This window comes from Hemiscyllium ocellatum, chromosome 39 (assembly GCF_020745735.1).
Source record: "Hemiscyllium ocellatum isolate sHemOce1 chromosome 39, sHemOce1.pat.X.cur, whole genome shotgun sequence".
NCBI classification, from domain to species: Eukaryota; Metazoa; Chordata; class Chondrichthyes; order Orectolobiformes; family Hemiscylliidae; genus Hemiscyllium; species Hemiscyllium ocellatum.
This window is the reverse complement of record NC_083439.1, coordinates 19,825,156-19,838,830: the sequence shown is the minus strand read 5'-3', so window position 1 is coordinate 19,838,830 and position 13,675 is coordinate 19,825,156. Positions and strand designations below refer to the sequence as shown.

Sequence of the window (13,675 nt, the reverse complement as noted above, 5' to 3'; positions counted from 1 at the left end):
TGCTCTGTATGACTGGACGTTTGGGAGCTGTCGGGAAATAAATTGTTACCCTGTGCAAAAACACCAACATACATTTCACAACACCGATATACAACATGACATTTCAAATGTGGTACTTTCCAAAACGCCAGAGGCTCGGGTATTGGGTTTCTAATAGATGCAAGTCCACACTATTTCTGTCAGCATCATTTCAGTTGCATAAACTGTCTGGATACTGAACTTCTACAGACTATTGCATTCCTTTGAAAACTGTTACAGCTAGTCAACAACAAGAAGAGGGAGAGTCTCCAAACAATGATGCCTTCTCAAATGAAGTCGATGAAGCAAAGTTTTGTAAAGAATTATCCTGGCTTTCAAAAGCAGCCTGCTTACTCAATTGTTCCTAAGATAATAACAGTGTAGCACAATGGAAAGAATTCATGAATTTGTGCATTAGAAAAATATTTTGTTTTTCTAACAAAATATTTCTATTTGCAGTACACTCACTAAAGGAAGGAACCATGTTAGTGACAAAAGTAATCCTTTCTCTTCACACTTACTTTCAAGCATCTAGTCTCACTTCCAAATAGCCTTAATCAGTTTGACATGATTAAGTAATAGGGCAGATGTTTAAAGTCTATATCTATAATTCATAATGAAACAAAAACTTATTTTGTCATTGAACAATTCTGAAGTAAACGATGGTTGCGTTTTAATATTGGGATTGTACAATCCACAAATTACTGCCTCAACATTTATGTGATCAGCTGAAGGATGTTAGTCTTGGAAAGTAGCATTTTACATTTAAGGCACCTATTTTTTAAGCACACCAGGGAAAGATTAAACACCATTAAGTACAGAACAGAGCTTCGTCCACTACATATTAAAAGATGCATTATGTCTGCTGAAATTTTTTGGCAAAATTCAGAATATTGCCACTGGTTTTTATTTCAACTTCACAGCACACTACAGAACATGGGCCGTGGGTGACTATAAAATACACAATCTTACTATCAAAGCTCAGTTGATTCCACATCTCAACTCTTGTGATCTGTCCTTTTATAATTCTTTAAGAAACCCAACATAAAGACTTACACCCAGTACATTGTGGAAAGCCCAATAACCAAGCTCTACTTTGGTCATCAGAACAGATGGAGTGCTGGATCCAGTTCACAAAGCTGATGTATAATCCCAATATTTAAACATGAAAGAACAAAACAAAACTGCACTAATAAAGCACCTTATCATGACTCTCATAAATGTCTCAACATATCGCACACACAATAAGTTTCTTTGAAGTGCAGCAACAATTACGTCAACATGTCATAAAATGAAAAGGAGATTAATAGCCAGTTTGTCTGTTTTTGGTGGTGATGGTGAAGGAGGAATGTTGGAACAGCCTTTCCTGGAATAATTCCATGGGATTGTCAATGTTCACTCCAATGTTTAAATGAATATCCACCTGACACAGCAGCTGAGTATTTATATAATCCTCATCTTGTGGACACATTTGCCTTTTAAACAAAGAGCTGCTTGATTGGCTATCATTTTATGTTCCACAGTAAACCATTATGCAGTTTTTTTTTGCATTATTTACAGAATCCATTTGATAGGCGAGAGGGAAGTGGTTCCTCATGCTCCAAGTGTTGAAGCTCTGTTGCACCGTTATTGATTCTTCCACATTCATTTAAACCATGAGGCAAAAGTTAAAATTCATGAGATGATAAAAGGAAATGGAGTCAGAACTGGAGGAGATAAATCCATCATAGAAGCCAAATTACTCAACATTGAACTCGTACAATGTACTGAAAACTTACCCACTATACGAGAAACATGGCAACAGTAGTATTCTAGCAAGCACTACATTTTCTATAATTTTATAACTTTGAATCCTGTTTGGCTACTTTGCAAATTTTATAGCACTCACTTTTCATGTAGCATTTTGGTCACGACACATACTCAAATTTAGCTCTTCCTATCTGATTCCTCACTGTGCTTACAATGTACAGTAAATGCTCGAGCTTACAGCCACTTAGCCTTTGTCAATTTGTTGAGGAACTTTCTGAAATAGTTCACTCATAATCAATCTATTACTTGTGTCAATTAATCTTCCAACATTTGTATAATCACATTACTGTTATGCTGAATGTTAAATAATTTTTCCATCTGTACTGGATTTTTTTTTTAAACATTATTTTACTTATACAATGTGCATTGATTTACTGTGGAACACTCTGTACAGGGGAAATTTAGTTAAGATTTGGAATGGTTTTCTGACCAACAGCACCCTCTACTGATGGTTTCTCATAAAAAAGATCAAACACCAATGTCACCACTGTTCTTTCCTTGTGTCACTCACTTCTAATAGATACAATCAAAAATCAGTTTGCAATATCTTCTAACCACTTTTGTTACCATAATACAAATACACCAATTTTCCAAAAAGTCCCTCAAATCTCCAATTACTTCTAATGTGCAAATCATCTTGCCTGACCATCACATTTATATGCTACCAAGAACCAGTTCCCTATATACAGCATACAACTTTATCTCTCTGCCTCTTCCATCGATTCCAAGACTGCTGCAAGATTACCCTATTTCCAAATCTAAGTAGCAAAACCAGCAGGGTCAAAATTTCTGTCAGCGTTATGCCATTTCTTTCGTGCCTGTCAATAACTACACAAAGAATGGCAGGATCCTCACCAAAAAACAAAGACATTCATGGAATGTGGGCATAGCTGAACAGACTGACATTTACTGTCCCTCTCTAACTGCCCAGTTCAGGGTTAACCACATAGTTGTGGGTATGGAGTCACGTCTAGAGCGGGCAAGACAAGGATGGTATATTGCCTTCTCTGCACAACATTAGTAATCCAGATGGGTTTTTATGACCATCAACAGTTTCTTTTTTACATTCTAGATTCTTACTCAATTTAAATTTCACCATCTATCATTTTAGGGCATATTAGCTTGGGGGGTCTGGATTACTATCCCAGGGACATCATTAATATGCCAGTACTCTGGAAAACTGTAACAGAAATCTTTATCAGTCTTTGCTATGTATTTTGTGAAGTTTTATTTTGCATTAGTTAGAACATACACTACAGTTGGAACATTTATTGGGTAGACTAGAGATGACTGGCTCCTCATGCTCCAATTTTACTTTGAGAATTTTGTAAGCATAGCCCAGCTTCTCAACACCCTAACCAGACCCAATTTCAGTGATTACCTACACTAATCCAACGCTGCATCAACCCATCTCTCTTCCAACCTCAATGTACATTCATTCACTGCGTGGAATTAATCCCTTCTCCTGAGATAGACTTGGCGGCGTGGGGGCAACTATTCGGTGGAAGAATATTGATGGGGAATTTCACCACCTTCCTAACTTTTCACCAGTTAACTCCAGAATAGGAAGGCTCATGGATGACCTGAGCAGACCCTGCTATCGATTGAGGCCTTCAGAAGCACAATTAGTAGCTGGTATTCAACCAGCAATGGACAAGGAATGTATCAGTGCACTTTGCTGAATTGTGATAGTCTGTAGGAATGCGCATACATGTGGCAGAAGTGCCTGTGCTCCCTCTATTAGGCATCATTAACATACTTGGCACTACAGTGCAAGTCTGCTTAGACTGATCCCTAAGGTCCTTGTGGCGCAGTGGTAGCGTCCTGACTCTTGGACCCAGTGGCCCGGGTTCGATTCCCATCCACTCCAGAGGTGTGTAATAACATTTCTGATCATGTTGTTTAGAATAATAGGTTAAATTAAAAAGGAAAAAAAAAGCATCCCTGCTCTTGCTAGAGAGTTCTCCTTTCCTACACACCCAGGACTCAGTCTCTCAGGTGAGTGTATGACCAGTAACAGTCATTGTTCTCTGGTGCTGCTATTGAAAAATAAAACCTCTGATTGGCCAGCGGCTCTCAAGGTGGGGTTTCAGCCCCTAGGAATGGTCCATCACTGGGCGTCCTGAAAGGAAGTGATGTATGTTCTTTCCAACTCCCCAGCTGACAGGCATGACCAACCCCAACTCCCATCTCCATTAAATACCCCACAAATGACTCTTAATCCACTCACTCCCATGTTTCAAAAGCTTAACATTTTCACTTTGCCTCTCCCACCTGTTCAGGGTCTAGTGTTCACATGAGGCTGCTGCGAGATTCAATTTGTACTTGAACAATTGAATGTCTGAAGGCACTTAACTACCAGTGAAGGTTTTACAGTGTAGTCACTGTTGTCATGTTGACAGTGCAGCAGCTAATCTGAAGTCAGCAAATTCCCACCAGGAGAACATCTGCAGGACTCCACCTTCCTCAAGCCTTCAGACCCACCCACAGCAAGTGCAAGCTCCAACCCCAGGCTTCAGTAAAAAGTCTCATCTGAAGATGGCAGCTTTGACATTCTAGTACTCCCTCAGTACTGTCCTGGAGTATCACTGCTTTGTGTATTCATGGCCCAAGTGGGGCTTGAATCCAAAATCTTGCAATTCAGAGGCAAGTGCACTGCCAACTGACCATAACTGCAGAACAACCCCCTGCCTCCTGGACAACTGAACTTGAGATTACTAATAGGAAATTATCATGGCAGATTTATAGCTTATATACTCCTAACGGTCAATGGACCCATATTTGCTTTCTTTGTATCCCTGACTTTACTTAATCCATTTAATCAACTGACGAAGTTTACTAGGTTTCACTTTGTTCCCCAAAAGTACATTAAGCAAAGCAAAGCCCCACCCTGCGACCCAGAAGATTCATTCCAGGCTGGATTTTTTTCTGTATTGTGGCATGTATACAGTTCCAACATCTAAAAGATCCCTCCTACTTCACGTAGCATTTAACTATAAATCAGTGCAAACAAGTCCCGTTAACTATTGATCCTGATCTTAAACAAGTTATCAGTTTGCTTTAAGGAAGTAGGTCAGCCAACTGCTTTGCAAGGAAACACGTTGAAAGCGAGCTTCATCAGTGGATGCCCAACTTATTCGGCTTACAGAAAATTTCATTTGCAGACTGTCCTGGAATTAAGCAGTTGTAAATTTTTTTTTCCCTTTTATAACCGCATGCTTTGTCCGCTATAAAACTGACACATCCCTTTTACGAAACTCTGTTCCCCAACAAATCAAAACTATCTGGAGAATAGAGAGGCAAACTGTAGGATAGGCAGTTACAGAATCAGCCTTTCTGAGATTGAAGAGCCCCTGTTTCATTTTAATTCATATTCAGTATTGAAGATATTTCAAGTTAACCTGCTCTAGATACACTGGTTGACAGGTTACATTAATTAGACTTGTTTACTTACCTATAGTTCCACCCATCGCCATGGCTGAAGACATCTGACCCAGGAGTTCTGGTGTCGGTTTAATTGCACCGAGGGTGGCTGCCAAACCACCGGCTACACCGATCATACCCAGTGCATTTCCCAATCTAGCTGTTTTCTGTGCAGAAAGTCCAGCCAATGCGCCAACACAGCACAGCCCTGAACCAAGGTACATCATCTATAAGAGCAACATATTTATTACTTTGTAATGAAATATTTTAAAATGTTAGCAATATTGTCTATAATTTAGTATCCATTGAAATAGTAAACAGCGTATTTCAGGTAGTAAACTTTGTATGTTAACAAAAAGGTTAAGCTTTTCCCCCAACTATTAAGTACACCAAAAATATCCTGCTTCCAATTAAATTCAGGAATAGCCCATACTATACAAGTATTCAGTTTTATACATAGCCTTTCCTAATAGCTATTATTTAAATGCATTTTTTTCTATGCATATTGTGGGCAAGTTAAGTAATTATAACAAGAAGATAAAACCCTATTAAAGTTGTTCAAATGCTTCAAAATGGGTTCAGTTGCCTGATGGCCTGATACATAGCAGCACTCCTGCTGTTTAAACTCCATTATTATTTACTGCTGTCTGGAGATGACTTCAGCTTGGGTTTTCCTTCAATGCCACAGAACAGGGAAGACTTAGGAGTTAACTCCATGGGCTTCCAAGTGTTTGCAACAAAAAAAATTACTTCTAACATCTTAGATCTTAAAAGGCCACTGGTGTGAGAAAAAGCCAGAGTCATTAAATAACATCAGTTAACCTCAGGATGTATGGACTTTCCTTAAGCAGGTCAGAAATGTTAGCACTGATATAAAAGTTTCACCAGATTCAGAGATCAGATTGAATACATTTTTGTTTCTTTGTTAAAATGAAGCCCAGGGTAATTTCCAATTAACAAAAAAAGCTACATGAGCCTATAGCACCTCGGGGGTTAAAAAGAAAGTGAACGACTTTCAAAGAGGTATAAGTAAAGCATTGCCAAGCTGGATGACAGTATTAGCCTAGCAGGCAAATGGGGTTTCAGACATTTTAAAAGTTTAGTATTTACAAGTTTTCAGGTGAAAACTGTGACAACTAACCATTAAGGAGGTAAATTGAATTTTGGGTCCATCTTTTAGCTGTATCATTACATGCAAAGTTATTGTTAGCAACCAGACACTAGAGTCAAGTCTCTTTCGGTATTAAATTCAGTTTGCCCATTCTGCATGACTTGTCTCTTCTTTCATTGAATGGAAAGGATGAATAAAGCAGTGCATCATATTAGACATTATTAACAATGTGACAATACTATGGCTTGAAGAGGTGTATTCTGCCCTGCTTTTTTAAAAATGAAGAGAAGTTGAGACAGAGGTGCCGTGTAGTTTACTTCAGGCTGATAACATAAAAATAATTCCCCAAGGTCTCACAAGTTGCTTAAGTTGGAACAATAGAAGCAGCCTGAATGGGTGGGGTCAAGCTCCAACAGCACCAGGATATTGATTTACCTTTATGCAGTTGCTGGGGTCTTGAAACTAATGTGGAAGCTCTTATTCCTCTCTCTGTTACAGCTAAAAGCTGAAGTTCTTTTCCTGCTACTAAAATTGCATGCGAGACAATCGGTTTTATTGAATTTGCCTTTGTGAAGGGTGCATTTATGGGATGCTAATATATTGGAACAGTTGTTGTTAAGCAGTTAAATAATCTATTATTCTGTTACACTTTCCAATGGAGTTAAGTTATTCCAATTCTTCCTTCTTTTCTTTGCATTTTAAGATAGTGTAAAAATAAAATGTGTCTTGCTTCAAGCCTGATTGTTTGACTAATCAAATTGCATCTGGAAAGGAACACCTTACACTTGCCTTTAAAAGCACAAAAATGGTGGAGTCTAGGTTACTGTCTTAACATATTTTGAGGGGGTTTGGTCTGGTCCATAACAACAATTTCATCATGACATGGTGGGTCAGGGTGTTAAACGGAGCCGAAAGCTTCCTCGGGCAGTGAACTGCTTAATGATTCATGGGAAATTCCTTCACATCCCCTAATAAACTTGTTCTGAAAATGTGTCAATTACTGTTTTAAAACCAAGTAATTGTTTGTTTCACAAATGTATTAACAATGCAGGGAGTAAAATAAATGCTAATAATTTATTTTTGATTATTGTGTCACAATTTAAAATTAAAGTGACCCTTTGTTTTTGAAATGCTATAGAACAGTACAGCACAGAAACAGGCACTTTGGTCCCCCATGTCTGTGCTGACCATGATGCCATACTAGCTAACTAGTGGGCAAAATAAAAGCAACGTCAAATTCTAAATAAAATTGCAGCTTGTAATCCCAAAGAAGGGAGATACAAAATCATGAGACTCAATAGCTCAAACATGTTTTAAGCTTTTCACATGTAAAAGGAACTGGAATTAGAAGTAAAATAGAAGGTAAATAGACTCGACCTGCTCTATGTCATATCCACTGGCCAAAGAGGCACCATAACCACCAAGAAATGCTGCTCCTGGTAACATGTAGAGATAGTTGTATTCAGGTGGATCTGTGGGGCGCTTAAACATATCCAACATCCTCTGGGTAATAAGGAAACCACCTGAAATAAATACACATTTCCAAATATTGTTTATTTCACTGTAGACAAGCATATTAAATTGATGTGGCAAGGAGTAACATCAATCGCAGTTTACCACTGAAAGCAAGCATTTCCATCCAGAAGACAGTTTAAAACAAGCAACTCTTGAAACATATAGGGAATGAAATGACTGGTTCAATGTTTGTGACAGTAAGAGTTACTGTTTTTCTAATCCATCCAATGGTAGGAATGGAGGCACTATGCTTTATGGAGAGACCTCTAAAACTGTTTGGTGAAAAGGGCATCACGGCTTTTTGGACAGAGTGGGAGCTAGATCACCCTACTGCTGGGTTATAGGAATATCCTGGGCCCCTCACTTGAAAAATTAAAAAGATAATTTAACAAAAAAAAACCCTAGAATCACTTCAAACATAAATATAGGAGGCAAGTCAGAACTATAGCATTCTGTTTGCTCAGTCCTACTAAAGAAACATCAATTCTCTGGAGAAAGGAAGTTTCTGGTCAGGTTAAAGGGAGCTCAGGTTCAAATAATTTACGAAAGGACACAAATACAATCTTTGCTCTTTTAACAATTAAAAGTACTAATGGAGCAATTTCGTTCCAACTCTTTCCATCCTTGAGCATTAGCTGTGCCTGTGCAATCTGAATGAATTAAAATATTCTGTAGAGGGAAAGCAAACTCAAGATGGATTGATTGATAATTATAGTGGAACTGTTCAATCAGCACCTCACACTCACTTGTCCAACTAATACTGGCATCCTATCTCCGAAATACAACCCACCTGCTATATTAACTGATGAAATAAATGCAGCTAGGAGGGCAAGTGTTTGAGGAACGGATGATGGTAAGTAACTTCCTCCCATCAGGACTAGACCACCTACAGCTGTAAGGCCTGAAGAATACAAAAGAAAAACACGAGTGAACCACACAGTGAAGGAAAAAATAGCTTTCAGAAATCTGCTTTCTGCTCTTTTTGTTTATTGCAATAATTTCCAAGGTCACAGGATGTTTTGATGACATCTTTACATAAGTACAGCATAGCAATATGAAACATTAAAATTCCACGAGTAAAATATATGATTACTTAAGTTAACATTCCAACACAGTTTGTGGATCAAGGCACATAATTTGTATGCCTGTTTATAATGGGACCCTGTGAAGCAGAGCATACGATGTCTCCTGATCAAGGCCTGTTGGAAGCCAGAGGCCCACAGTTTTCACAGTCAGAAAAACAACTGGATGGAGTGGAGTTTGAGGAAGTGCCAACCCAATGCAATCTCACTAGGGACCAACAATTTTTGATTTTGTTTTCAACATGATCAGGTCTTGGTTGGTCAGATGATTACAAAGTTCACCAAACACCAGGCATTTGCTATTGATTTTATTTCATGAAAAGAATGTCTGTAAACTGACAACACAGGAAAAGGCCAGTCTGACATTTCACTGATAACAAACCTGAGGTAAACCTACAGGCTTTGCAGTCAACAGCGTTATAACTGGCTTGGAATGTCAGTGGAGTGAGAACTAAATTAGAGTCTGGTGAAGTAACAAATTACTCGTTTCAAGAAAACCTTTCTGGAAAATGCTTATTTAAACATATATGGAATTTTTTTTTAAAAAGATGGGACAGAACAGTCATGAATATACCCAGACTGGAGAACATTTTCTTGTACTTCAGAGATTATACCTTTATATTAGAACTTTACAAAATGCTTACCAGAAATGGCATTCGTCACTGACATTAGTGGTGAATGTAGAGCCGGAGTGACACCCCACACAGTGTGATAGCCCACAAGGCCAGCTAGGCCGAAGGTTGTCACCATCTGCGTGAAAGCAGGATTTGGGGAGCTTATTCCTAACCCGAGAACTCCAGCCAAACCTAAAGGTGCAACATGAGTTTAGTGTTACTTCAGTAATAAATCTTGATAATGAAACATTTCATTAAATTATTGTTAGAATGAAGCACACACTTCTTTCTCTCTCACACAGCTATGGTAATGACAATGAGCCGAACATTCAAGATGGAGTGAGTGGATCAGGAAACTGGTTTATTATTCAGACAGAAAACCACTTCTGGTAGGAAGCAGATTAAAGGTAAGATTGAGCCCTTAGTTAACATGCAGGACGGCTTCCTGTTCAATTAATGGAGGTGAATAGGTTCTCAGAACTGCAGGATCAGAGGTGTTCTGGCGATAGAAGCAATTGGCTGCAGTACTGGGTAAATACACCAGAGGGCACTTCAACAAGGACACAAACAGAAAAAGTTAAAAATCACACAACACCAGGTTATAGTCCAATAGGTTTAATTGGAAGCATCTGGTGAAGGAGCAGCGCTCCAAAAGCTAGTGCTTCCAATTAAACCTGTTGGACTATACCCTGGTGTTGTGTGATTTTTAACTTTGTACACCCCCCAGTCCAACACCGGCATCTCCAAATCATGACAAACAGAAAAGGCATCCACCAATAGGTGAGGGGACAGGTTTTGCCTTATTAAGAGGGTCTACCTATGTATTGCTACCCAAGTGTGCTGGGACAGTCTGAGAGCTTATCTGGAACACTCCAGTCATGTGCCAGACATTTAATCTCCATCCTGTCACATCAGGAAATTGACTCACCTCACCTTTCATATTCTCACTGAACCTAGCTTGCCTTTCTGCCTTAGAGGGACTTGGTTCCCCTACGGTCAGACAGGATGGTGCTGGGATCTACACTCTGATGATGATCCTCTCCTCAATGTCCCACCCCACTTCCCTCCTGCCTTCAGGTGGAGTCCTGAAAATTTAACCCTACAGGCAATTATCTCCAACTGTGCTGTGACAGGATCAATTCATCATCAATACAATGAATTATTTTTATCCAATTAATGAAATTAGGAATCAGATAGGAATTTGATTTTCACTAGATGGATGATCGATTAAAAAGACGAGTGTATCAGCCGCTGATTGCAAAAGGCTAGGGGTGTCTGAAAAACGCCTGATCCTCTTCCGATTTTACAGGCTAAGACAGACTTGACCTGCTTTGTGGATGGCCACCTGTGAACGCCACACAGAGCAGAAACCTGCAGGGAGGGCTGCTCAGATCACGGCCACTCTTCCATTTCCTACTCATGGCTGCATAGCCTTGGGAGCAGGAATTGAAACCACACGAGTATCAACAGCACAAAAACACTGATCCAGCTCCCCTGAAGCCGCTTTCTGTTTGATTGTCCTCTCCCTAGGTTAGAGTTTACTGGCATTTTTTTGAAAAAAGGGGTTTTCCAATATTTACCTGCTGTCCTATTATTTACTTATCTGTGCTACCTAACTGTGTAATCTGCCTGTATTGCTCGCAAGACAAAAGCTTTTCACTGTGCCTCGGTACACGTGACATTAAATTCAATTCAATTCAACTTATTTTTGTCCATTTGGATGTAATTCTGCACCACCTTTACTGGTCCAGTTAAAATAAAACAAAGTACAAAAGCTTTCTTCCCCTCCCCCCACTGCCTCTGGCCGTACCTGTTGTATAGATCCCCGCAGAGGTCATTGTCTTTGTGAAGGGAGAAACCATGGCCTCCTTTTCCATTTCGAGCTCTGCCACTGACTTTTGTTTAACAGGCGCACTCACCGGAACACTTAAGGGTTGAGGTGCTGGAAACAAGTTCTTGCCTTGCTGTGTGCAAAGGTGGAAAGTTTTAAGCATCCATAATTTAATCTCTTATCAAATAAAGATTGATTTATCTTCCTTGCTTTTAAAACTTACTGGCCAAATACACTTTAGACAGGTAAGAGGGGTACACAAAATTAGTGAAAGATCCAAACTCTGTTCAGATGTCGGGACTTACATCGCATCTTTATTGTAGGAAATTGTTCTTGCGCATCACAGCAGCCTGATCAGTCAAAAGCTGACATTGAATCAAAAGAGATAGTAGAAAATGGAGACACAAGATTCGGTTGGAGATTTTTTTTTGAGAGTCCGTGTTTTAAATAATGTCAAAAGAAAGGCAATGATTTAGGAAGAAAATTCCAGTGCTTAGATAACACTTGAAAAGTGCGATGCTGGAAAAGCACAGCAGGTTAGGCAGCATCCAAGAAGGAGAATCGACGTTGTGGGCATAAGCCCTTCATCAGGAATGGGTGGGGGGGGTCTGAGACGACGATAGGTAGATGCAGGTAGGGGCTGATGGTGATAGGTTGGAGGGGAGGGTGAAGCGGATAGAGAGGATGGACAGGTAGGACGGTTCAAGAGGGCAGTGCCGAGTTGGAGGGTTGGATCTGGGATGAGGTTGGCGGGGGGGGGAAGGAGGGAAGATGAGGAAACTGGTGAAGTCGTGTGGCCGGAGCGTCCCAACGTGGAAGATGAGGCATTCTTCTTCCAGGTGTCGGGTGGCTTGGATTTGGTGGTGGGTGAGGCCCAGGATTTGCATGTCCTTGGTGGAGTGGGACGGGCAGTTGAAGTGGTCGGCCACAGGGTGGTGGGGTTAGTTTGGTGAGCAACTCCCAGAGATGTTCCCTGAAACATTCTGTGAGTTGACGTCCTGCCTCCCCAACGTACAGGAGACCACATCAAGTGCAACGGATACAGCAGATGAGGTGTTTGGATGTGCAGGAAAATCTCTGCTGGATGTGGAAGGATCCTTTGGGGCCTTAGACTGAGGTGAGGGGGGAGGTGTTGGTGCACACAGGTTTTCTGATGAAAGGCTTTTGCCCGAAACGTCAATTTTCCTGCTGCTCGGATGCTGCCTGACCCGCTGTGCTTTTCCAACACCACACTCTTGACTCTAATCTCTAGCATCTGCAGTCCTCACTTTTGTCTAGCAGGTTTTGCAGTGATAAGGGAAGGAGCCAAGAGTGGGGAGTGGGTTGGTGGGAAGGTGTGGACCTAACAAGGGAATCGCAGAAGGAATGGTCTCTGCAGAATGCCAATAGGGGTGGGGAGGGAAGTATATTTCAGTTGGTGGGGTCTGAATGTAGGTAGCAGAAATGGCAGAAGATAATGCGCTGTATCTAGAGATTAGTGGGGTGAAAAGGTTCTATCCTTGTTGCAGTTGGAGGGGTGGGGTTCAAGGACAGAGGTGCAGGAAATGGAGTAGATGCACTGGAGGGCATTGACCACATGGGAGGGCAAGTTGAAATAGGAGGCCATTTAGGATGCCCTGGAATGAAATTGCTCCTCCTGGGAGCAGACATGGTGGAGGCAGAGCAACTGGGAGTAGGGGATATCATTTTTACAGGAGGGGTTATGGGAAGAGGTGTAGTCCAGGTAGCTGTGGTTGAAGATCATTGGAAATGGAGACAGAGGGGTCTAGGAAGGGAAGTGTCTGATGGGTGTCTAGGTGAACTTGAGATCAGGGTGGAAGGCATTCGTGAAGTTGATAAACAGTTCAACCTCCTTGTGAGAGCATGAGGTGGCGCTAATAGTCATCAATGTAGCAGAGGAAAAGGTGGGGGATGTTGCCAGTGTAACCATGGCCTCCTCCAACGCCAAATCCAAGCCACCCAACACCTGGAGGAAAAACACCTCATCTTCCATCTTGGGACCCTCCAACCACACAGCATCAACATTAATTTCACCTGTTTCCTCATCTCCCCTCATTCCAGACCCAACCCTCCAACTCCCCACTGCCCTTTTGAACTGTCCTACCTGTCCATCTTCCTTCCCACCTATCTGCTCCACCCTCCCCTCTGACCAATCAACATCACCCCCACCTGCATCTACCCACACCTTCCCAGCAACCTTCCCCAAGCCCCACTCCCACCTTCGTATTTATCTCTCAGCACCTCCCTCCTGCCCAGCCACATTCCTGATGAA

At 41.0% G+C, this 13,675-nt stretch overlaps 1 protein-coding gene across 1 annotated transcript in view; it reads right to left on the bottom strand.

The window, feature by feature from the left end:
* The window catches only part of LOC132834133 (NAD(P) transhydrogenase, mitochondrial-like), a 69,937-nt gene that overhangs the window by 20,258 nt on the left and 36,004 nt on the right, over positions 1-13,675 (bottom strand). The window contains exons 10-14 of the mRNA XM_060852764.1: positions 11,383-11,536; positions 9,603-9,764; positions 8,667-8,777; positions 7,739-7,884; positions 5,282-5,477 (exon numbers count right to left, since the gene is read on the bottom strand). Of these exons, the coding sequence (XP_060708747.1) occupies positions 5,282-5,477; positions 7,739-7,884; positions 8,667-8,777; positions 9,603-9,764; positions 11,383-11,536 (769 nt within the window). The remainder of the gene's footprint in view (positions 1-5,281; positions 5,478-7,738; positions 7,885-8,666; positions 8,778-9,602; positions 9,765-11,382; positions 11,537-13,675) is intronic.